General features: G+C 58.8%; 1 protein-coding gene across 2 annotated transcripts; it reads right to left on the reverse strand.

Annotated features, from left to right (window-relative positions):
• Nucleotides 1-684: 684 nt before the first annotated feature.
• Nucleotides 685-19,981, reverse strand: NSG1 (neuronal vesicle trafficking associated 1). 2 transcript variants are annotated; one of them, XM_040965882.1, is made up of 4 exons: nucleotides 19,853-19,981; nucleotides 16,840-16,956; nucleotides 3,190-3,300; nucleotides 685-976 (listed from the first exon to the last, which is right to left on the reverse strand). In XM_040965882.1, exons 1-4 carry the CDS (start codon nucleotides 19,979-19,981, stop codon nucleotides 776-778), a joined length of 558 nt encoding a protein of 185 aa, XP_040821816.1. In that variant the 3' UTR covers nucleotides 685-775. The 2 variants fall into 2 exon arrangements, with proteins under 2 accessions (XP_040821816.1, XP_040821817.1); XM_040965883.1 differs by lacking the exon at nucleotides 16,840-16,956.
• Between the last annotated feature and the right edge of the window lie 5,346 nt (nucleotides 19,982-25,327).

The following is a 25,327-nucleotide window of genomic DNA, read 5'->3' on the forward strand; positions in this document are numbered from 1 at the left end:
GAAACGTGATTTTCTTACAAAGGCTGTGGATTGAAATGTCACTGTATTTGCAAGGTGCCACACCAGTCCCCCCACCCCCACCCCCATGTCATACCCCCAGCCTTCCCGGCCTGTGTCCGCCATCAGGGGAGCTACAGCTGGGGAAGAACCCAAGGCGCCCTGGCACTGGGCGGCGGCCACATCCTCATTTTCCCACCCAGCCCTCGCACACAGGGCCTTGCATGCAGATTAGTACCAGCAGATGCAGGCAGAGGACGGTGCCAAGTCCTTCTTATGCCACACCCGGCTACGGGACAGCCGCCCGCAGGGAAGTCCAGGTCCTGCCACACATCCCCTGGGCATGGTGCAGGGTGCACCCACTCCCTCGACTTGCCCACAGCTGGGCAAGAGCCCGCTCCAGGTGTGGCTCTGGAGAACACAGCATGTGGCTTAAAAAAAAATTCCACAAAACACATTATTTATCTGAAGTCCGCAGCCCCGGCCTGTCCAGCACGCATTTATTTGTGATAGCAACCAGGAAAGCGCAGCAAAGGGGCTGCAGACAGACCCCGACCGTGAGGAGGGCCAGGGCTCGGGAAGCACTGCTGAGACACACTCGGTCTACACCCATAGGTGATCAGCAGCGAGTTTGATTTGCAAAGCAGCGTTAGCAAACAGAAGCGATTGCACCGTAGATGAGTAACCTCTAAATTATCAGTAAGTGTATTTCATGAAATGGCCCTTGCAGTCCCTCTGTTACCGCCAAGTGGCACGTGGTAGGAACCTGCCCCTCCAGCTAGGCTGATTTCTCAGCCGCCTCTGTCTCCTGCTCCGACAGCTTCTCCTCTGACAGCACGGACATCCAGGGTGACACGGAGCGGGTGACACTCTGCTTGGCCAGGTTGTAGTGATTGATGACCGTGTAGAACTTCTCCCGGGCGCTGGAGTCCTGCTCAGCATAGTAGCTCTCCAAGCCCTCTGGGATGCACTGTGTGTTCTGCAAGACAAGTGGCCGCTGAAAGCAAACTCGCCCACAGGGCCTTGGGGCACCTCCCCGAAGCTACCAGTGACAACCGCACGCAGCCACCAGCCACAGCAGGCACAAGAGCCTTGCACAAGTGTTTCCAGAGAGTTCACCCAATTACAGCTCCACAGCGACTGTCAGTCCACAAATAGCCGGTTCAGGAAAGGACAGAGAGCTGAGGAAGGCTGTGCCTGTGTGTGCCCCTGTCTCGGTGGGCACCCCCAGCGTCAGGGAAACTGAAGCAGGAGCTGACAGCAAGGGCCAGCACAGCCCTCTATACTCCCCAGAGCCACCACGGAGTCTGAAGTGGGTAGGGGGCTGAGCTGGAAGCTGCACACACAGGATGTGGCAGGGTGGCAGGGATGCTGCAAGAATCCCACCCTCATCCCCACAGCCTGTGAGGCACCGCAGAGCCTTTAGTCCAGGGAGTGAAGATGGGCGGGACACCCCATGCTGGTGGGAGGGTGGCCGGCCCTGGATGCTGACCATGGTTCCCTACCCCTGCACAGCCCACCTGTGGGATGAAGCCAGCTGCCAGTCCTGCAGTGCTAAGTGCTGTTCCTTTTGGGCAGCATAGAAGGACAGGCCAGCATGGGCATCTCGGGGACCCGGGCAGCAGCTTTGAGACATGTTAGGAGCTGTTCTAAAACACTTGGATAACTTCATGGTGGGAAACCTGCCCAAGCTGCCTGTACAAGTCCCCTGAGGCTGCGGTAGGGCTGTGAAGGGTGTGACCACCAGCTCACTGGCCCTTGGGCACTGGTAAAATGGGGCTCCCGCCAGAGCTTCAGGGAAGAGGAAGAGGCCAGGGGCCTGGAGCTCCCAGCTGCTAGCCAGAAAAACCCAAGCTGCCGACCACACCAAAGCCTCAATATGAACAGCTCCAGGAATACCTGTGGACGGAGTGGCAGCCGTGGAGTTGCACCTCCTCCTGGCAGGGAACTCCAGTTCGGTAAAGAGCAGAGGCCAGGGGAACTTTGGTCCCCTGGAAGCCATCTACGCACAGCCCAGCTCCAGCCAGGTCTGCCTTGACTGGCTCCATGGCATCAGCCTCCAAGTCCCCAGATCTGACCAGGCCCTCTCCTGCCTCCTAGATTCAGTCTTGCAATCTGCCCTTGTGCATGCCACCCCCACACCCTGGCCACCTGGGCCTTCTGCCCAGCCAGCAGTCTGCTCAAGTCATCTTTCCATCCCTGCTTCTCCTTTCAACCTCGGACTCCTCAGGTCCCCAGCATGCTCTCCACTCCAGGGCCCCTTGCAGGACACTCAGTATCTTCTCTGTGATGTCAGAGGCTCCCTCTGCTGGGTGCACCCCCCAGCGGACACCTCCACAGCTGGGCCCCAAAATGCCCTCCAACCAGCTGCCTGCCTGGTCACCCGACCTGACCTATCTGGCCCTTTCTGTTCCTAACACACTCTCACTCAACACCCTGCCCCCTTCTCTGCCTGTCTTCTAGTAACTGGCTCTTGGCTGGGGTGCAGTGCCTAGGCAAGACACCTTGGCCATAAGTGGACATCAGGACAGGCTGAGGACCAGGGGCCTGGAAGGGCAGCACAGAATGGGAGGATGAGGAGGTGCATTACGCCTCTCCTGCTAAAAAGAAGGCCCTGGGTCCCTCCCATCAGCCAAAGACTAGACCCAGGCCCATGCCCCTGGCACCAGCAGATGGCAGGGCTGATCCATGCCTGTGCTCAGTCCCAGCACCCGTCAGGTTTGATTTCAGCAGTGCAAGTCCTGGCAGGACCATCTCTTCCCAACTTTGGGAAGTCACAGAGTGGACATGGGCCCTTCCCCAGCCCCATGTATCCCCACAGACAGGGCTGCACCCTCCCTCTCCACCTCACTGGTAACCTGCGTAGGAGTGTCTGTGCATGCACAATAAGCAGTGAGGCTGGGTTCCCCTGTGGTCCCTTCCATGGGAGGAAAGTATGTCCTGGGGTTTCCTGCCTTCCATGTGGGCCCATCCCCAACCTCAGGAGTCTCGTCTCTTCCTAGTGGTCTGGCCGCCTGTGTGTCCACGCCCTGGGCAGAGCTTTAGCCTAGGGCCTCCTGCCTTGGACTACAGAGCACAAGGCCCCAGTTCTCTGGCACCCCTCCCAGGCCAGCTGGGAGACAGCAGGAGTAGCCCCAAGTTCCAAGGAGGAGGTGAGGTGCACAGATGTCCCCAGGGGGTGGTGGAGCTCACCTTGAGGACGAAGCCGTCAGGGCAGGCGCGGTCATACTTGTACACCTTGTAGACGACCAGGAAGACGACACAGGTGAGGAAGGCCAGGGCAAAGAGGACCAGCACAGACACCTGCAGGCAGAGGCAGCGATGGTAAGGGGCCAGGACAGTAGACACACATGCCCAGGTGTCCTGCCCCGGGCATGTCAACACAAACGGTTGGGGCAGGGGGCAGCTGCGGACCCTTTAGGTAGTTTAAGTTTTTACTGTTCAGGACTGGTGGAGTAGTGGCTAAAGCTAGCTAGCACCCGTGATTCTGGCATGCCAGTTCAAGTCCCAGCTGCTCCACTTCCAATCCCCTGCTAATGCGCCTGGGAAAATAGCAGATGACCCAAGTGCTTGAGGTCCTGCACCCAAGTGGGGGACCCAGCCCCCCAAGTCTGGCCATTTGGGACCATGAAGCCATTTATGAAGTGAACCAGCAGATGGAAGATCTCTGTGCCTTTCAAATAAATCTCAAGTTTTCATCCTATACTTACAGCACCTTCATTTTTTAAAACGGATTTTTACTTATAGAAACCTGAGGGCTCTGCTGTGCACCTTGTCAGCACCCACTTCTGATCAAGCCCTTGAGTCCCTGCTGCCCACGGGGGGGACCTGGAGTCCCAGGCTCATCTGCTGGTTTCACTCCCCAGCTAGCTAGTACTGGGTCAGACTGAAGCCAGGAGCCAGCAACTCCATCCAGGTCTCCCAAGTGAGCCTGTCATTTAACCTTATTTATATATATATATAGAGAGAGAGAGAGAGAGTGTGTGTGAGAGTGCTTCCATCTCCTGCTTTCCCCAAATGCCTGCCACAGCAGGGGCTAACCCAGGCCCAAAGCAGGAGCCAGCTCTCCCATGAGTAGCAAGAACCCAAGTATTTAAGCCACATCTTGCTGCTTTCCTAGGCCTGTTGGCAGGAAGCTGGATCAGAAGCAGTGCATGGACACACACCCACACTCCAGTAGGGCAGGCAGGGATCCAGAAGACAGCTGACATGCTGTGGACATGGCCAGCCACGTTTGTTCTCCATGCTTTGGTTTCCAGGTCCAGACCCTGCACAGGCAGCCTGGGGTACCTAAGGCCCTGGGATTGCTCAGGCTATTAGCTGAGGCAATAGCTCACAGGCAATTGGCCCAGGGCCCAGAAGTCAGGCTACCTGTCGCCTGAGGGTGAGCATTGACAGTGTCACACGGACAACAGCCTGCACCTGCACCAGGACAGACAGAGCCCCTGCACTTTCCTGAGCATCCAGTGTAGCCCACGACATCAGAACGTGTTCCACTTCACTGCTCTGTGCCGAGGGCCCAACAAGCCTGGCACATAAATGCTCAGCCTGTTAAAGCTGAACTCCAACAACAAGAAAAACAGGCAGGTGGGAGTCCTGGAGAAGTGAGAATGTGTTGCCAGGCTGAGAACAGGTGAGCAGGTAACCCGCCCACAACCCAGGTGAACAACAGAAAAGCCCTCAGGCTCCCAACCAGGACAGCAGAGGTGGGCAGAGGTGAAGGGGTGCAGGAGCCAGCCCCAGGTGGAGTGCCATACCCAGCAGTCTGAGCCATGCAGAGACACTCGCTACCCCTCAGCTTCCTGGCCCCTGGCTACATCCAGAGCCACCACAATCAGATCGGGGAGCTGGGCATCTCAGCCCCTCCTGGGGCCACAGAATCATCCCCAGCGTGCATCAGGAGCCAACCCAGAGGAACCTTGGCACCCTTGGCCGAGCACCCCTAAGCTGCACAGCCTTGGGCTCTCACTGGGCTGGGTGTCCATGACTCAGGGTCCTGGGAACACCTCACACACCCATGGTGCATCCCCCTGGAGGCCAGCCCCACCCAGGACCCTGAGGCCACTATGGCTGATTTCCACATGGGAATCCTGGTATACCTCTCACCATGCACACCCTGAGCACCCAGCCCAGTGCAGGTGCAGCTCCCTGGCGGCAGCTCTTGACAGGATGCGGGCCCTGCCTCCCACTGGATGTGCAGCAGCCAGTCCCTCCCGCCACCCCCTCCACTTCCCCAGGCGCTCACTGGGAGCTCTGGCCACAGGAAGGAGAGTTCAGGACTGAAAGACACAGCCTCACTGCCAGGGCTTGCCCTTACTGTGCAACTTCCTGTCTGCCATGCTGCCAGATCCAGCCGTGTAAGCCATGTTGCCCAGGATGGGCACAATGCCAGCCCCAGGCCCCCTGGGTTCCCAGTCAGACACCACTCCTTCCCTTACCACTGCAGTGCCATCTTCCATGCTAACAGTAACCAGACCCCCATCGCCAAGTCTCTCTTCAGGACACTCCCCTGAAGACCCCCCCACAATAAGTCTGGGTATTCTGCCCTGCCCATGGCACCCAGGCAGGAGGGGGTTGCTGCCTGGCAGCCACACCATAACCCCCATGGACACCTACACAGTCACCTGCACTCAGAAGACAGACTGTGCGGCCCGGCCAACAAAGTCGGGTTTGCCAGAGGAAGCCAGGGCAGCAGCAGGGACCCATGCCATGGCAGCCAGTGACAGGCACATCCTGGCTGCTCAGAGCTTGGCAGGACTCCATCCCTGCATGTCCAGGCCCCAGGGAGAGGACTGCCTCTCAGGGTGGTGCGGGGCAGGACACTGAGTTCCCAGCCCGGGGGGCGGGGGGGAAATCTGCCCTGCCAAGGATCCAGCCACCTGCTCTTCCACAGCCTCGCTCCCTACAAGCAGGGTTCCCTCTGTAACCAGGCCTGGGCCTCTCCTACCACATTCCCCAAGGCCAAAGAGCCCATAGAACTGAGTTGTGAGAACAGAGCTGTGCCTGGCACAGGTGGAAGGCACAGGGCAAAAGAGGCAACATGGGAGGCAGTACAGGACAAACCTTGGCTTGCCCCGACATATGTGAATTCCCAGAAGGGCAGGGCCACCTACACACCCTGGCTGCCAGGGCCTAAGGGGAGAGCCACAGGCCTTTCTAGAAAGAAACTTGCTGGCTCCTGGCTCTGCAAGCTGCAGGCAGCGTGACCTTGAGCAGCTTGCCTGGATATCTCTAGACTCCTTGTCTCTCAAGTAGGGGGAGGGGAGGACAGTGCCTCCCAGCATGCATGCTGGTCTGAAGGGTGACAGGGCACCAGGCGTCGCTCTCCAAGGTGATGCTCCAGTCAGTGCAACACCTGCAAACACGACACCATTTGGAAGGAGGGTGTGGGCAGAGCCATCAATCACACCATGACCGGGCAGCACCCGAGCCCTGACAGCCACAGGTTCAGAGGGGCTGTGGCTGATGCCATCCTGACTTCTGGCTCCCAGGACTCAGAGGGCATGAGCTTCCAAACCCCACCCCCACCCCCAACCCTGGAGTGGGATCCCTGTAATGGAAGCTGCAGGAAATCAAGCCCAGTACCAGAGCCACAGCTGGACCCTCAAGATTGGACGCTGGGGCCGGAGCTGTGCCGTAATGGGCTAAGACCCACCTCCACTGATTGCTCCATGTGAGTCCTGGCTGCTGCACTTCCAGTGCACCCTGCTAATGCGTCCTGGGAAAGGTGGAGGATGGCCAAGTGCCTGGATCCCTGCATCCTTGTGGGAAACCGGCTTAGGCTCCTGATCCTGGCATCAGCCTGGCCCAGTCCTGGTGGTTGCAGCCACCTGGGGAGTGAACCAGCAGATGCAAGATCTCTAACTCTGACTTTCCAGTAAGTTTTTTTTTTTTAAATAGACTGGTTGCTGCCAGGGTCTCCGTGCCTCCCTGTATGGGGTCCCTGCTGCCTTCTCTCATCCCTCAAGGCCCTGACTCCTGGAAGAGGCAGTGGAGCAGAGTCTCCAGACACCAGCGGTACACACAGGCATCAGGTCACCAAGCTTCTGCTGTTTCCTAATTCAAGGGAAAATTTTAAAAGCATGTCCCAGTTTGCAGGCTCAGGAGACCATCAGGAATATTCCAGAATAGAGTGAAGTTCCTGAACCAGACATCCGTGATGTCTCCCTCGGGCACCCACCCAGCAGCCACCCCACACATCAACCCATCTAGGGATCCCTTGGGGGTGCTGCCCTCAGCAGGCACGTGGGGATCCCAGTGCCCTGGCATCCTGCCTAGCCACGGGGCCCTCTCTCCACCACCGCACTGCCCTCTGTTAGGACATGCCTCATCCTGACCCCAGAGCCAAGCAAGGCCGATGCAGCGTCTGGAGCCAACGGCCCCTCCTTCCTTCACGGGGGTTTCAGGAATGGACACAGCTGCTTACACAAGGCAAGGTGCAGCCCCATGCCACGCTGCAGCCTCAGAGCTCGGACACACCAGATAGGTGGCACCCTCACCCTGGCAATCCCCTCGCCCTGCCCCGGTGATCCCTAGAGCTGGCCACCAAGGAGGAAGCTGGGCCAGACTTCGGAGGACTCTGATGCCGACCTCCCCTTTTCAGCAGGGTCATATATCAGCTTTGCTCTGAACTGCCCAGCTGCTGCCCATGCCAGGGTAGACTGCAAGTGTGGGGATAAATGATCCCATCCAGCTCCCTGCTTGTGGCCTGGGAAAGCAGTCGAGGATGGCCCAAAGCCTTGGGACCCTGCACCCGCGTGGGAGACCCAGAAGAGGCTCCTGGCTTCGGATCAACTCAGTTCCAGCCATTGTGACCACTTGGGAGTAAACTAGTGGATGCAAGATCTCTCTCTCTCTCTCTTCTGTAAATCTGCCATTCCAATAAAAATAAGTCTTTAAGGAAAAAAAAAAAAAGAAGAAGAGAGACCCCTCCCCCACCAACCTGGAGTCCAGGACCCAAAGCTGCTCTAAGGGGCAGCTCAGGGCACCCTACCATGAGGTGCCCTGGGGCAGGCACTGTAGGGGAAGCCTGTGTAGCCTCGCGCTGACCACACCCTGCAAGAGGAGAACACTCAGACACGTAGCCATCCGGCCCCCCACTGGGCCCTACAGAAGCCCAGGTACCTAACCCTTGTGCAGTTGGGTCTGCAGGGATCAACCTCACAAAGCACATGCTGACCCAGGGCACAGGGTTGGCTGTTGGCTTCCTCCTTTCTCTGCCACAGAGCCCATAACCCTCCCCTGGTGCTAGCTGTGCCTGGCTATGCCCTTGAGCGTCCCAGCCTCCAGACCCAGTCCCTGTGGGTCTGTCATCCAGAACCACCCAGGCTCAGGCACCTGCATTAGCATCAGGACTTTGAGCAGCAGTGAGAGAGCCTGCAGCCACCCCCACCCCAAAGCCGGATTCCGCGGCCGGGGAGGCACGGCGGCTGAGCCCAGGAGCCCTGTTGCTCCAGCGGCAAGGCTGCATGGAGATCAGCCAGAGACCACAAGACAACCCAATGCAGGCTCTGAAGACAGAGGGAAGCTCAGATGTGTTGAAGAAGTGGGGTGCCCCTCCAGGCACAGGGGAGCACCCAGATTCTGTTTGGGGAGCTGTGAGGGGGCGGGGACCTGCCACAGCAACCTTTGGCAGCCCCTTCCCGCTGTTGCAGGACTGTGGCTCATGTCTCTGGCTCCAGCATGCCAGACGAGTGAGCAAGCCCCAGCAGCAGCAGATACACCTCCTGGCACCAACCCAGACCAGCGTCTCAAACCACAGATCCCACGCATGTGCCGGAGATGCTCCATCTTCTGGTGCTGTGAGTGAATGATGTCTGGGAAGAGTGGGACGTGGGCCTCCCTTCCCTTCCCACCCCAACCCCGGGAGCCCACAGAGCCCACCAGTCCTCCCCACACCTGTGCCCTCACAGGCAGGGCACTCCACCCCCATCACCACCACCGTGAAAGCATCTTTAGTTTCATTTGCTTCTGAATCAGAATAAAAAGAACAGCATTGATAACAATAAATGCATCATCAGGAGTTTCATTGGACTGTGCTTGCTGTGTTTCTTGCTTTCTCTGTTTGTGGGGGTAGCTGCCCACCAGTGGGTCTCAGTTTGGAGGCCACGCGGCCACATTCTACCTTATGGACTGCTCAAGTGGCCGGAGAACACTCCCGGTGAGCTGACCGTGAGCACCATGCCGGCCCCATCTCAGCAGGTAAGGACACAGAGCCAGGCCTCCGGATGAGTCAGGAAGGCTTCCAGGAGGGGCTGTACGGGGTCCCACCGAAGGCTTTCGCATATGCTATGTGTCCCAGGCCTGATGTGCCATAAACTACACCAGGATCCTGGAACCCAGACAGGGGTGAGGAGTCACAGGGACCCAGCAGGACCTGCTGTGACCAACCAGCATTTCTGCGGGGCAATGCCTGCCACTGCCACTGGTAGGAGTGTACACGTGTGCTCCTGCACATGAAAGCATGTGTGCGTGTGCACATCAAAGCAGAGTCTGCATTGTCCCTAATTTACGCCACTTCTATGCAGCTGTCAATCAAACCTCCCAGACAAGAGACGACCATGAACAACAGCTGGCGGGCAGGGGTCTGGACTCTCCAGCACAAGCCTCATAGTGGCCAGCCTCCATCCCCCATGGGGGGCTTTGGGCAGCTAACAGAAGCCACTAACACAGTTACATGGACTTGCAAAGTAAAACCAGTTACATCGGCAAACTGGTATCAAAATCTTACAAAACAGACATGTGCTTGAGTCGGAGACCTTGGGAATTCAGTGGGATGAGGGTGTCAACATGACCCTGGCCCGCAACAACCACAGGTGGGTGGCACGGGGGCACAGTCACAGGCCTGGCCAACACTCCACAGTTTAGTCCCCACATTAAAAGCCAAGGGACTTAGGCACTGAAAATGCTCCAGCTGTGCTGGAGGAGACTCAGGAAGACCTAAATCAACGGAGACACTCTGCCTAGACGTGGACTGGGACATCCAACCCAACTTCAAAATACATGACAAAGCTACAGCAGTCAAAGGACTATAGCATCAGACCGGCATGAGAAACACACTGTGTGCACAGCCAACTGATGTTCAGCAAGAGAGCCAAGGCCTTTGGAAAGGCAGCTCGGGACAGTTGGAAATCCACCTGCAAGAGAACGCAGCTGCTCCCTGCTACTGCATGTGGGAAATCGGCCTAAAACGGCCCAGGTGTTTGCATGCTCGGCCCCTGCACCTGCACTGGAGACTTGGAAGAAGTTCCTGGTTCCAGGTCATTTGAGGAGTGAACTAGCTGATGGAAGGTCTCTCTCCACTTCTAACATTTCTCTCTTTTCTCTAACTCTGCCTTACAATTAAATGAGTAAAATCCTAAAAAAGAAAAAAAAAGTATGGCACTGTTTTCTTACCTCATACCATATAGAAAAATGAGACCTGAATTTAAAAAACTAATTCAGCTTAGAAGAAAATATTTCTAACTTTAGATTCTGCACTGTTGTCAGATATGACACCAAAACCACAAGCAACAGAAGGAAAAATAATGAAATGACTAGTAAGTATAATAAAAGAAAAAAATGGGGCCAGCCTGCTGGCTCAATTGGGGAATCCTCCACGTGTGAGTTCCAGCATTTTATACGAGTGCCAGTTCATGTCCCGGCTCCACTTCTCATCCAGCTCCCTGCCTGTGGCCTAGGAAAGCGATGTTCCAAAGCCTTGGCCTCCTGCACCTGCATGGGAGACCCAGAAGGGGTTCCAGGTTCCAGGTTGGGAGTGAACCGGCAGATGGAAAATCTCTGTCTCCTTCTCTCTGTAAATCTGCCATTCCAATAAAAATAAATATATTTTTAAAATAAGTTTTACAAAACCAACTGTATTAAATTAATCATAATTATAATTAAACTGTGAAAAGAAAATCCATAGGGCTCAGCACGAAGGCCTAGCAGCTAAAGTCCTTGCCTTGAACACACCGGAATCCCATATGGGCGCCAGTTCTAATCCCAGCAGCTCCACTTCCCATCCAGTTCCCTGCTTGTGGCCTGGGAAGGCAGTCAAGGACAGCCCAAGGCCTTGGGACCCTGCACCTGTGTGGGAGACCTGGAGGAGGTTCCTGGCTCCTAGCTTCGGATTGGCACAGCACAGGCTGTTGTGGTCACTTGAGAAGTGAATCATCAGATGGAGGATCTTCCTCTCTGTCTTTGCTCTTCTCTGTATATCTGACTTTGCAATAAAAATAAATCTTTAAAAATATGTATACAGCCCTTAAAAAAAATCCATAGGATATACTGGAAAGTATTTGTCAACCATGTATCTTTAAAAGCCCAGTATCCAGACCACATCTGGAACTCTTATCAACTAAATGACAGAAAAGACCCACAGCTCAATCTTAAAATGAGAAAGGCTCTGAAAAAGTATCTCTCCAAGGAAGACAGACAAGCCGCCAGCAGTCCCGCAAGGACCGTCCTCATCAGCCTTCACCGTGAAGCTGCAAGTCCCAACCCCAGCAAGATGGTCCCCAGGATGGGCGCCGTCGGAATCACCAAGTGTCGGCGAGGAAGGGGAGAGCCGAGCCAAACAGCACAGCGGCTCGGGGAGCAGCTCCGCGGTTGCACGGTGCCTTGCGCAGTAAACCACCCCTCGCACCAGCAGTTCTACTCCTGGGCATATATCCAGAGGATTCAAAAACAGATGCTCAAAACCAGAATCAACCCAGGAGGTGAGTGTCCGCACAGCATGACCCACAGCACCAAAAGGCCAGATCACTGCAATGGTTTGCAGCCAATGAATGGACGGGGCGGGAGGTGGCTTGCGCACACGGAGGCCTCTTGCTCAGCCACGGAAAGGGACGAGGGATAGCAGTGAGTCCCCTGTCGGGCAAACATCACACCAAGTGCAAGCTGACCAACCCACAAGGTCACAGAGGTGTCTGGTTCCATTTCCACAGTAGATAGCGAAGAAGAGGGTCACACTCAGTGAAGGGATGGAAGTGACTGCCGAAGGCATGTGGGGTCTCCCTAGGGGGTGACGGCAATGTCTGGAACCAGGCAGTGACCACAGCGGTGCATCACTGTACTACATTACCTCTGTGGTATATTTTGCCACTATCTTGGGGGCACAAAGTGGTGGGCAGAGGGGAGAGGTACAACATTGAGGACTGGGGTGTCGGGAGTCTTGGCAAACACAGGTGAGTCTATGTCATGGGGGGGAGGGCTGCCAGAGCAGCCTGGCACGGGCAGATGTGACTTGGAGGCAACCCAAGAATCTGCCGGGAGGGCCCACGTGGTTTGCGGGCTGGGCAGGCTCAGGTGAGTGTTCCCAGCCACCTTCCCACTGCCAAGCCCACCCTCACACTGTGAGTCACCGGGTTCTTCTGCTGACACACCCAGGTCACTTGGCCTGGTTTGCAAAGCAAGCATGTGCAAGGCCTATGTGTGCCTCATGTGAACAGCTCCCAGCTGCTCTCTCCCACCAGGGGGTGCACAGGAGGCTTCCCAGGGCCACCGCCCAGCATGGTGGGGAGGGACCAGGTGACAGCAATGGTAACAGCAGAGGTGGCCCTCAGCCCACTGGTACAGAGGACACAATATGCCAAATAGGTGCAGGTCTAAACCGCATGGCCACCCCTTCTTAGCCAGTGACCTTGAATTTGCAGCCTGACCTATCTGGCCTGAGTGCCCCCATGTGCAGCCTCAGCCAGCCAAGGTCAGCCTCCAGAGGCCATGGCTAAAGAGCAAAGCAAGGACACTCCTGTGGAGCAGGGAGCCCCGGTCGATGGCTGAGTCCTCTGCCTTGCCTCGCTCTGCCCTCCCACCCTGGGGGGAGGGGAACAGCAAGCAGCATTTCTGCTGAGTAATGCAGTAAAGAAAAAAAAATCTTGGAGAAAGAGGGTGGATCCTGACATCAGCAAGTGTTTGCAGCACTAACGCTGTCCGGGAACGCACACACCCCGACATGACTGAATCCCCATTTCAGCAGACTCTGGATGGAGCCCCCTCCTCTTGGCCCCAGGGAGCTCTGCCATGGTATAGGCAGGCAGCCAAATCCGGCTGAAAGTCACAGGGGTGTTTCTAGATTTGCCCCCCACTACCCAACACCAAGGTGTGGGCACTCAGAAATGGTTAAGAAACACAGAAAACAGACGGGCATGCAGGAAGTTCAAGGTGATTAAGGACATGAGAAGCAGATGCCAGGTGCCTGGACACTCAGGCCGTGTGCACAGGCCACCCTCACCAGGCGCCAGCAACCGGCTTTGAGGACCCCTCAGCCAACCACGGTCTGTGCTAAGATGCTCTCCCACCTGGGTTGACCGTGATAGGTTGTGAGTGTGGCTGACTGCCCTTGGGCTCTGCCCAGGCCCCGACGGAAACTTGGCCCCAGCTTGCTCCTTCCTTCCCAGACGGCTGGCAGCTCCGACTCAGAATGGGGCAAATGGTTTGAAACGTTTAGATTTGCCTCATCATCTGAGAACACGCCCAGCCCATGTTTATCCTTGGTCCCCACCCTCCTTTGACAAGTTAAATGTCTGCTTTCCTCGCTGCCATGCACCCCTTCACAAACCCAGCCTTTCAACTCACGCTGCCAACCATCAGCCCACACCAGGAGTCCCAGAACCCTGCCCACGGTAGACAGTTGCCTAGCAACCAGCCTAGCCCTCTGGCAGCCAGAGGCAGAGGTCCCCAGAGTGAGAATCATGAAGTGATCCACAAGAAAGATGTGTGTCTCAAGGATGCCATTGGAGGGACACACAGAGAGGCACACGTCGGGCTGCTGGCGGAGTGCTGGGGCAATCTAACAAGCAGGGCTGAGCCCCGGGCTGAGGACCACACCCTGTCTGCCCCCTGCTCCCTAGCCAACCCCAGCTCCAGGCAGCACCATCTCCACCTGCAGCCACAGCAGCCACATGCTCCGGCCGGTGCATGCAGGCTGGACAATCCAATGCAGGGAGCATGCTGCAGAGGGTCCCCAGTGTAGAAGGCAGCCCCCACTCACAGGTGTTTGTCGAGTCCCCCAGAAAGTTGGCGATGAGGCACACTCCTGAATATTAATACAAACCGCAGGCCATCCAGACAAGCTTCCTTGGACGACACGGGGCCTTGAGAGGCTGCCTGCTATGCACATACCCCACCCACAGCAGGTGCATAGAGGTGGCCGTGGGGGGCATTCAGAGGCTACCTGGGTCCAGGCAAAGGCGAGAGGCATACTCAGGGCTGAGGCTGCTCCGCTCGGAGCATGGTCCATGGCCTCCCAGCAGGCTACCAGTAGCCCAAGTATGCTGACAGCATGAGGCTTCCAGGGCAAGATGCCAGGCTTGCATCCTGCCTCTGACATTCACTGATGGTGTGGCCTAGGGCATGTCCTGCGCCCAGTGAGGTGGGATTGAGTGTACATTGAGAGAGACAGGCATGACCTAACTTGTTCAACAGGAGAGGGCCCCACGAGTAGACCCTGGAAATCCGGCCAAGTCCCCTTCCCGGGAGACCAGCAGCTCGATTAGTCATCCACTTACTTATCAAGCTGTTACAGAGCGCATATTAAGTGGCAGCAAGGAGACGAGCAAGAAGCTGTTCCCGGGGCCAGCCCGCAGCGGCTGCTGAACAAACTGCAGGCACAGGCCCTGTGCTTCCGGGGGTTGATGCTCGGCACCTGGGGAGTCACTGGGGCTTCGTATTCTTCCCTGTTTGCCACTGAGCCTCACAGGCACTCACAGTCCTCACACACAGAAATATACAGCAAGAGGAACATATGCCCATCCAGCCCTCTCCTGGAGGAAACACAGGAGCCCGGAGACCATGGCATGGAAGAAGAGGCTGCAGGAACACCAGCTAAGGAGCGAGCTCATGGGGCAGCGGGGCCAGTGCCCAGGCAGGGCAGTGGAGCAGTGGACTTGCTTCCTGCAGGGCTCCGGGCAGAAGATGGAGGAGGCGCGGGGCAACCCGACACCCAAGCAGGGGGCCAGGTCAGCAAGAAAGGATCTGTGGGGTTCGCAGAAGCCAGTAACCCCACAGCATGCACTGACAATGCCGTAGGGGCAAACCTGTCCTCCCTGGGAGAAGCTGAGTGACCCCTCCATGGAGCCAGCTGCCTCAATTTGCCTCCATCCTGCTGCAGGATGCCCACCGGTACCTACATGCAGAGGTATATATGAAGATCACACGAAACGACCCGGCATGGCCTCCAGGGGGCACTCGGGAGCTGCCTGGGACAGTCACTGCCAGGGCAGGGGATGCAGTGCATGGGTCCTGGGGAGATGTGTGTGCTGGCTTTGCAGCTAGTCACACCAATCTGGAACTCAACAGCAAGAGGGGCTCACAGCGCCCCTTCAGGGCACGGGAACAACAAAGGAGATAGCAGGTGTGTGGGTAGGAGCGGAGCAACCATGCCCTGCCGGATACCTCACCCTCACAGCCCCAGGAGGTGGGGGCCAAGGGAGGAGGGAAGCGGGACTTCTGCCAACAGAGCCAGTCCACTGGGAAGGGCACGATCATCTTGACTGTCCCAAGGTCCTCTCAGCCCTCAGCCCCAAGCAACAGGAGCCAGGTAACCGCACAGTCCCAAGCAACGCAGGCTCTGGTGGCAAACCTGCGTCACCCTGTCTCGGGCAAGGGACCTGGGGGCCTGTTCAGGGGAAGCGTTCAGGAGATGCACAGATGCAGGATGCTGGCCTGGGGAGCAGAGCCGGGCACACGACAGGGGCTCGAGGAGCTAAGTAGCTGCCTGCTCCGTGGGGACCTAAGATGCCAGGGGCATCCAGACACCATGACCTTGACTTCGAGGTCACTGGTGCCTTAAGCCAGCATGGCAGCAGCCTGCGCGGCCTGCAGATAGGGCAGGACGGACAGGAGAGGGGCAATGAATGAGGACCTCCGTCCTGGTCCTGGCCATGAACCTCGGACATGCCTGAACTGCAGAGCCAAGATTACAGACACACACAGAGGTGTCTCTGTGCCTCAACTTCTCCACCTCTAATATGGGTCATCCAACCCATACAGCCTACACCAGGGAACAGCAAGGGGTGGACAGAGGGGCACACCCAAATCCACTGCCCACGCACCAGACACCCACAGTCCCAGCCTCCTCCAGGCCGCCCCCACTCACTCCACAGAGCTGCCCACCTCCCCAGCTCTATTTCCACGATTCGTCAGGGGGGATCACCTGGGAAGACCACCAGGACACAATATGCAATGCGCCCAGGCACCCCAGAACGAGCAAGTTGCTACACATTAAGTCGGGGCACCAGCGAGTCATCCAGGCCCCTGCCATTTCCTGCCCCTCTCTCCAAATCCAAGCTCATATACTCATTTCCCCCTCTCTTTCTGGATTTCCAAAAAAACAATTTTCCAGGAGACCAACCCGAACTTGTCCTTCAACCAACATCACCTCCAAGGTCCTGAGGCCTCCCTGGGCCCAGACCTGGTCCCTTCAGGAGGTAGTGAGTGCAGAATCTGCTCTGCCAAGCACAGCCATGGCCGCTGTGCCTCCACCTGCCCATCTGTCAAGTGGGGTGGCACCAGTGGCACTAGCCTCCCGCGTGGATGAGCACCTGTAGGTGTGTTCCCCTGGTTCCCCTGGTTCCCCTGGTTACTGTTCACTTCCTGGCTGGAAGTGTGAGGAAAACAGCTTCACATCTGGTGAACAACGTGTCACGTGTTTGTGCCCTGGGTCTACAAGGAAGTTTACAGGTGGGCTTTTCTATTACAAAAGCAAATCACAGGTGATCATTTTGAGAGATGACAAGAGACATGTCCCAGGTCCCCAAGGCTTGGGAGAGTCGCACAGCTGGCATTCCTGCTTCCTGCGTCCCTGCAGCTCGGCAATCCCTGGGAATAAAAGCGAGAACCAAACGCCACCGGGACGCTCACCTTGAACCTGTCGGTGACGCCCTCCGTGATGCTGACGGTAAACTCGGCGATCTTGGGAGCACGCCCTTTCCCTTTCTTGCGGTCGGGTTCATATTCAGTCTTGGTTTTCACAACCACCTGATAGGAAAACACACAGCTGGGCAATCATGGGGACCGCTGGGAGTCAAACGCTGAGGTGGGGGTGATGGACACCCAAGCCAGAACCTTCTGCAAGACGGCCCGTTAGCAATTCCCACAGCACCCCTGGCAGGTGAGCACTTACTGGAGGGGCCGGGAGGTCACGCAGCCGGTCAGTGGCCGAGCAGGGTCCAGCACAGCGCGGTGCTCCTCACCCAGGGCTCCTCCACCCCAGGAGCCTCAGCCGGGGCAGCCAGGAGAGTGCAGCGAGCTGAGCGCACTGCCGGGGCTCACCAGCATCGAGCTATGGGGTGGCCAGCCTGGCAGGAAGCCGACCTGGGCTCCTGTTCCCCTGCCCTTCCTCCCTGCTCTCCATCCCCCTACACCTGCTACTTCAAAGCAGGAAACAGGCCTTGCCTCGAGCCTGTCACCAGCTCCCCTTCCTCAGCCACTCACAGCCTGGTCTCCCCTGCACATGTCACACTTGGGCCTGGGACTGCTGTCATCTCTGTCCCCATGCCAGCCGACAGAGAATCAGATTCTTACACCTGTTCTATACCATGGTGATAGCCAGGGCCAACCAGGAGTCCCTGGGTGGGCAGCCACACAGATGCCAGGAGCCAGCCTTGGGGAAGGGGGTGAGGAGGACAAAGTGGCATGCCAGGTACCACTGACCATGGAAGTACCCCTCTCCTTACTTCACCTTCACCCAGAGCCCCATGGCACACAGCATTGGAGGGTGGTGCCCAGTGTGAGCTGGTCTGGAGGACTCCTGCGAGGCACCCACTTCTCAGGGCAGCCCTTGGGCATCACCCTGCTGTCCTCCATGGTCATGTGACCTTGAGCATGAGCCTGGTCCTCCACAGTCATTCCACAGATGCCGTGGGCACCTGTGAGGCTGGTGAACTCCACGTAGCCTTCAGCCCAGCATGGGGACTCAGTAGATGTGCTGTGGCCCCTGCTCTGACACCAGCAGGCAAGGTGACCTGAGGGAAGTCCTTCTCTCCCTGGGCCTGTTTCCGCATATGTATAATGGTTGTGGTGGGGGTCACTGTTTTAAGCCTGGGATCACAGAGAGCAGTGTCTGGAGCAGAAGTGCAAATGCCTAGAGACACCCCCAGACTCTCCCAGCGGCTCTGAGGGGCCCCACAGCCCTGAATGCTGACCCTGGAGAGGCGTCACCATCACTGCTGTTCGGATGAAGCCAGAGCTCCATGCAGGGAGGGGACAGGACACCTCCAGATGAGTCTGCCTCCTGGGGGGCTGTGCCCTTCAGCCCAGTGACCTTGGGCCCAGCCCCTAGCCCTCCAAACTCTCCAAGTCTCCACTTCCTCCAACCCCACTGGGACCCTATTCCTGGCAGCATTGCTTCCAGGGGCTGCAGCCTCAGCCCCTTCCCCAGCAGCCCAGGGCCTAGGCCATCCTAACTAGTTGGTACAGAGTTCACACCTGCTTGAAACCCTCCTTCCAGTGTGCCGGTGGTGCCAGACGGCTCTGGAGTGAGCCAGGCTGAGGGCCAAAGAGCAGGCTCTGGCTGAGCCACCAGAATCACCTGATAGAGGGGCTGCCTCAGGACATGGGGTTCCTGGCACAGCTGCCGCCGCTCCAAGGCTCAGCAGCAGGGAAGCCAAAGGAGCAGGTCTGGGTCCAGCTCTGCTAACTGGGCATGCACCTGACCTTGATGAGAGGCAAGGGGTGGGGCAGGAGCAGAGGCCTCAGCCAGCCCTGGACCATGTGTGTCCCTGAGTGTCCCCACGTGGCCTGGGTGTGCCCAGTGTCATCAGCTGGTCCCTCTGCTCTGAGCTGAAGCACCTGCTGCCGACCGATTCCCTGAACCCACATCCCTTCAACTCAAAACAGACAGCAGAGTGCAGAGTCACACCCACTTTGAGGAGCTGAACAAGCCCCTTGAAGGGTGCATGGTGGGGACAGCAGGTGGTCCCCAGGACGAGACACACCACAGGAGATGTCACTGCACCTGCCACCTGGTGATGAGCAGTGCGTGGGGCTGCTGGCCTAGAGCAAAACCTCTGGGTCAGAGCCTTGTCGTGGATGACTAAATGAGGCAAACGAGACAGCACTTTGGGTAGTTTTGTGAACTAAACCCTGGGCCCTGTGGCTTTTTCAAAAGTAGCAGCAAGGTGCTGTGGGCGGGTGCTGGGTTTATGGTTTCAGATCTGCGTTTTGCAATCTGATCCTCCACAAGCTGGTATTCACCTGTTCACGTGTGAAGCCGAGGAAGCAGCCTTCCTACTTAGGATGCAAGCTATCTGACAGGTGCTGCGCGCCACGAAAAAAGGGATTGCAAAGGCCGGTGGAGGTTGATGAATGTGGTCCCTGAGGGCCACCCCTAAACACACCACGGGTCTTGCTGAGCCCTGTCCTCCAGCACCCACTCCATTCCCGCAGCCGTGAGGGGAGGGGGCAGAATTCGTCCCTAAGCGCCCAGGTGCGGCTACCGAGAGGGCTGGGGCGTTGCCCCGCCAGGGGGTGAGATTGTAGCTCCCGGGAGGCAAGGGGCGGCCGCCTGGCCCTCGGCTCACCCCAGACCCAGAATCCCGGGAAAGGCAGGGCAGGGCAAGGCAGGGCAGGCAGGCGCTGAACTGGGGAGCTCTCGGACAAGGCTGCCGCCAACAGCAACAGGGAGGTTTCACCCACCCAGTTCTCGGTAACGGTGACATCCCTCCCCCACCCCCTAAGCTAGGCTTCCCTTATCCTCCTGGTCCAGAACCCTGTGCGTGCGGGCGCATTGTCCTCGCCAGGGCCTCCTGTCGCACGCAAGAGCGCGCCCCACTCAACGTCTCCAGCGCACGCGGCGCGTGGTTCTTTTGTTGCGGCGGTCGCCAGGGATTTGGGGGTGCGCACCGGCAGCGCGCGGGTGCCAGAGGCCTCTTACCTTATCCGGAGGCGGGAACTGAAGCTGATTGACATCCAGGGGCGTCATCAGGGGAATGGTATCGAAGCCATCCTCCGGCAGCGGCTGCTTGCTGCCTTTCTCGGCGAAATTGTTCCCCAACTTCACCATGGTTCCAGGAGACCCGAGGCTGCCGCCTGCGGAGGGAGAACCGGGAGAGAATCAGGGCGAGCAGGACGCAGGACCCTCCACCCGCCGTCCCGGAGGACGTCTTTGGGGCGGAGGGGTCGAGAGGATCCCGGATCTGGGGGTAGGGAGGAGGACGCGCTCCGTATTTCCAGACTCAGCGCGCAGCACGCAGGGACGCACCGCTGTCAGCGAGCCGCCGCAGCCCCTGCCCAACCCATCTAGGTGCGTCCCTCGCCCCGGAGCCAGCTGCGCCCTGCCAACCCCCTCGAATGCCCTGGTACCCCCCGCCTGCACCCTGGGGTGCTGAGCTGTTCCTCCTCTCGCAGCCCCCTGCTCCCCACTCCTCGGCGGGCGGGATCCAGCCTCGGCCGCACTCACCCCACGCCCGGCTCTGGCACGTCTGGGCAGTGAGCGCGCTCCGAGCCTCCGCGTTCGCCGCTCCTGCGCGCAGCAATGGCGGAGGCGGCACAGCACGGGGCTGGTGGGGAGCGGCGATTGGACTCCCTCCTCCTCTTCCTCCTCCCTCCTTCCTCCTCCTCCCTCCTCCTCCACCTCTCCCTCCTCCTCACGCTCTCCGCCTCCCTTCCTGCCGCTCCCCGGGGTTAATTGTGAACCGGTGGCAGCGGCAGCGCCTCCGCCTTGACGCAGCGCTCCCAGCCGCACAAAGGAGCGCGCGACCGGGCTGGAGCGCTTCCCCGGGGACCCCGCGCCCGCTCCAAGCCCAGGGAGAACCGCGGACGGGGGTGGGGCTCGCCCCGATTGGGACCTTGCAGGGCGCCCACGGGGGGTGCGGGTTGCGCAGCTTTGGGGCGGCGGCCGCAGAGGCAAACGATTCGAAAGGAGAAAGGAGGGGCGGGATGGGGAGAGATGTCTTAGGGATAGAGCGTCCCTCCCAGGATGTGAGGTGGTAGAATAAAGGGACCTCCCGTAGTCGCGCAGACCCGGGTGGGTGGGGGCTGAAGGGAAGGTAAGAAGAGGTGGGGGTCCGGGAGGCGGTGGCCGGTGACCGAGTCCAGGATGTCCCCGGTGCGTAGCTGGTTGGGGAAAAGCAGGGAGGGTAGGGCGGGTTCCCAAGGGCGCGGCTCTGCCTGGAAGCGCAGGTGTTGGAGTCTAGCGGGAGAAGACGCGACTCCCGCGGGCTGCCGCAGCAGCCGGGACAACCCCGGCAGATAAGGGAGCCGTTTGAACGCTCCGGAGCGCGGAACGAAGAAGGGGCGTTCTCTCCTGCCCCGTCCCTCACCCTGCAAATCGGGCCGTGTGGTCGCCGCCCGGATGAGCGATTACAAGCAGGACCTGCGGGACTCGCTGGATAAAGAGGACGCGCGCGAGGAGGAGGGCCTCTCCCCGCACCTGCGCGCAGGGCACCGAGGGGGCGGCCCCCGGAGCCGTTCCGCTGTCGCCCTTTGCGCAGCTTTCATTTCAATGAATGGGGGTGAGAGGGGCAGAATCGGAACCTGTGCTTTCCGGGGGCGGGGGCAGTTCCGGGAGATGGAGGAGAGGACCACAGGGAATGAAGAAGAGAACCGGGGGTGCAGGACCCGAATCGGCCGTCCTTACGCCGATCCGAGCGAAGCCCAGGTCCAGTGTGGGAGGCCCTGGTCCTCAGAGCCTGCCCTTTTCACCTCCAGCTCCTGGGCTCCCTCGTCTTAGGTCGCCCCAGGTCTCCCGCAGAGGCGGGGCGGAGGACCCTGGCTCCCCAGGGGGGATGGGGTCCACAGCCCTCGGAAGATGGCAAGGGCACACCTGACTTGGAAATCCGCCTGCCGAGGTGGTCCCTGCCTCAGCCTGGGTTAGGAAAAGCCCTATAGGAGTGAGGAACGGAGGGCTCTCCCAATCGCAGAACCCGCCTGTCCTAGAACGTGCACACGCAGGCGCGCCCAGCGAGGTCAGCTGAGGAGGTCAGAGGATTCCTGACAGCTTGCCTGCGTGACAGTGATGGCCATTGCTGCTGCCTTTGTGTGTGGTCCTGGGCTTCAGCAGGTACTGGTTGCTAGGACGCTGCTGCTGGGTTCTCTCTGGTTTCCTGCCTCTGACCACTTCTTGGCCCCGTAGGAGGCACGGGATACCTGCCCCTCCCCCCAGGAGCTCCAGAGCTGGGAGACTGTGGATAAATTCGGAGTTCCCTCAGGAGGTCCTGGTGCCAGGCAGAGGTAGACCAGCAGCCTGTGCGGAGGGGCAGGGATCCTAGGTAATGGACAGGCAGGGCACTGGCTTCCTGTGGCTGGAAGGAGGAGGCTCAAGACCAGACATCTGGTCACTCACAGCCACGGAGCCCAGACATCCTCAGGCCCAACAGGTGGCGACCTGCACCTCCTGCTCAGCTTCTGGGGTCCGGGCGCACCTTGCCTTGCCTTGCTGCCCATCCCTGCCTTCCCTGGGCAGCTGTCTCACAGAGACTCTCGTCCATGGAGTCAGGACCTCCCGCCATCCTCCTGGACTTCCTCCCACAGTTCCCTGGGAGCGTCAGGTACATTTTTACAGGGGGCAGAGTGGGGCATGGACCCTGAGCCCCTGGGGTCACTGCAGATGGCGCCGGCAGGGGTGTGCTTGGTGAAAGACGGAGTGGAGGAGGCTGTGGCCACAGGACTAGGGTCAGCCCAGGCGATGCCGGAGGCCATGGGCCATCAGGTGTGAGTGAAGCTGGGATCCTCATCCTGTCACTCAGGGTTAGAGGCAGTGTGGCTTAGCTGCAAATTCTGTCTCTCCCCGTGCCCAGTTATGTGGCTCTGGGCAAGCTGCTCAATGTCTCTGCGTTCCAATTTGCCCAGCTACACAGTGGAAATGATATTAACCATGGTGGTGCTGTGAGAATCCCTGTCTGTTGCAGCTCTAGAACCTCGGGTTCTGTGGCCTTTCAGTAGGCTGACCTGGAGCCCAGCAAGGTGCCGGCCCTTGCTGTGGTCAGGGCACAGGGTGACCGAGGAGATGAAGGGTCCCCGGTTCTGTGAGCCTCTGCATAGCGGGTCCCAGGCCCAAGTTCCTGGCACCATGGATTCCAGAATATTCTTATCACCGCATATAGATCCTGTTGCCCGCTGAGGGTCACTCCCCACTCACCCCTCCTCCCACGGCACTCCTCTCCAGGTGGAAGAGGACGGTCCTCCCTCAGTAGGAAGATGGAGAGAACGCAGAAGCCCCCACCTTGCCATGGAGGGGGTGTGTCTCTTAAGAAGCCTCGCTGTCTTGCCCTAAGGAGGTGCAGATGGCACCCAGGCTCTTCTGGGGCCCAGGGCTTGTCTGGGGCTGAGGGGCCCCTTGGCTCCACACTTTTACGTTCTTCCTGGGCCAGTGAGACAGCAGGGGGCTGTCAGCGGCCACTCCCCTCAGGGTGGAGTCCCTTGGCCCTGGGGCTTCTGGCCTGTGCTGTCGCCCCACTGGACAGTGGCACTGAGGTCACGGTTGGAACTGGCGGGGTTCTCCAGAGAGACAGGCACAGACGAAGGTGTTTGTCAGGGGGGCTGGCAGAAGCTGGGAGCCTAGAACTCTGCTGGGGCCACCACGCGGGTGAAGGGGCCCACGCACTGGGCCATCTGCAGCCCTCCCAGGGGCGGTCATCTGCAGCCCTCCCAGGGGCGGTCATCTGCAGCCCTCCCAGGGGCGTCAGCAGGGAGCTGGAAGGGAAACAGAGGGCCAGGCCTGGAGCTGATGACCCAGGACTGATGCAGGTGTTGCGGGCAGCATCTTACACCACACACTGGCCCCTGATGAGATGTTGGGGGGAATTCTGCACGAACACAAACTTCTCTCTCTCTCTGTCCTGTTTTCCCTGAACTTTGGAGGTCTCCCGGGTTGCCAAACACCATGCTGGCAAGATCTGCTGGCAGTAGAAGTTGGTTGAGGTGCAGTCTCCTAGCCCATGCTCCCCACCCAGGCTGGCTGAGCCCAGGGCCTTGTCCATCCCCCTGCGGGCCCGAGTCCTGCGGGCTCCATCCCCCTGCTGCCCAGGAGGCAGAGAAGGATGACCGTGAGTTTGTGTCTATCTCTCTCCCTGAGCCCCCGGTCGTCACTCATTCCTCCCTGCCCGGGGAGTCCCTCACACCGTGTGGCAGAACCTGTCCCCCGCCTCAGTTTCCCCTTTTCGAAAATAAGTCCTTGAGCTAACAAGGACTCAACCACCCCCTTGGCTCCAAAGATGCTGCTTGCTCTGTTTACAGGCACTGTGACAAGAATCCCTGTGGAGGGCCCAGCACAGCGAGTGGCCTAGTGGCTAAAGTCCTCGCATTGAACGTGCCAGGATCCCATATGGGTGTCAGTTCTAATCCCGGTGGTCCTGCTTCCCATTCTGCTCCCTGCTTGTGGCCTGAGGAAGCAGTCGAGGACGGACCAAGGCCTCGGGCCCCTTACCTGCAGGGGAGACCCGGAAGAGCTTCTGGCTCCTGGCTTTGGATTGGCTCAACTCCAGCACTTGGGTTGTGGACCATCAGACAGATCTTTCTCTCTGTCTCTCCTTCTTTCTGTAAATCTGATTTTCCAATAAAATATTTTTTTAAAAAATAGGAGGAAAAAAAAGAATTCCAGAGCCAGAATTGCCAGGGGCATGCTGGGGAATATGGAACAAGGGCCAGATCATCGCATTCAGGGCTCCCCCAGCTGGCTCAGGAAGACCCTGGCCGGGGACCGGCCTCCCAGCCTCCCAGCCTCCCAGCTTGGAGCAGTAACTCCGTGAAATGACTAAAAGAACCACAGAAAGGCCACAGAGCCTAATGACAACCTGACCAGCACATACTGGAATTAATTACTGGAATTCTTGAAGCCCACAGAGAATGTGTACCATGCATCCCACCTTCTGTGTATCCGGGGTCCCGGGGGGGCACCTGCACCCCAGGCGGCCCTGCTGTGACCAAGCTGCAGCGTCATGCCTCACCACAGGCACCTTGTCCTGTGACCCCCTCTTGTAGATCTCAGGCAACTTCAGGAAGGAACTGGGCCCGGTGTGTGTGTGTGGTGGGTCAGGGGTCTAGAACCCTCACCAGGTGCTCCCCAGACAGCCACCACAGCTGGGGCTGGAGTGGGCACTCCGACATGGTACGGCTGCGTAGCAGACAGCCGCTCAGCCAGCTGCCCCACGAGGCTGGCTGGGAGGCCCCCCTTTGGCACGCCCTGCAGGCGATTTGGGGGCACATGCAAGCGTGGGTCCTCAGCTCCAGGTTTGCAGGTGGGAGTCTTGCGGTCAGGGTTGTGCCTGCTGCCTTTACTGATTGAGAAGCAGGGGACTTCACAAAAACAGCCAGGCTGCCGGCTTGGTTTTGAGACAATAGAGGTCTGACAACAAAAATGTTCCCCTACAGGCAAAGGCCGTGGCTTAGGGGTCAGGGCTGCCCCCATCAG

Source organism: Ochotona curzoniae, unplaced genomic scaffold (genome assembly GCF_017591425.1).
Source record: "Ochotona curzoniae isolate NIBS_2020 unplaced genomic scaffold, NIBS_Ocur_1.0 scaffold_4505, whole genome shotgun sequence".
Classification (NCBI taxonomy): Eukaryota; Metazoa; Chordata; class Mammalia; order Lagomorpha; family Ochotonidae; genus Ochotona; species Ochotona curzoniae.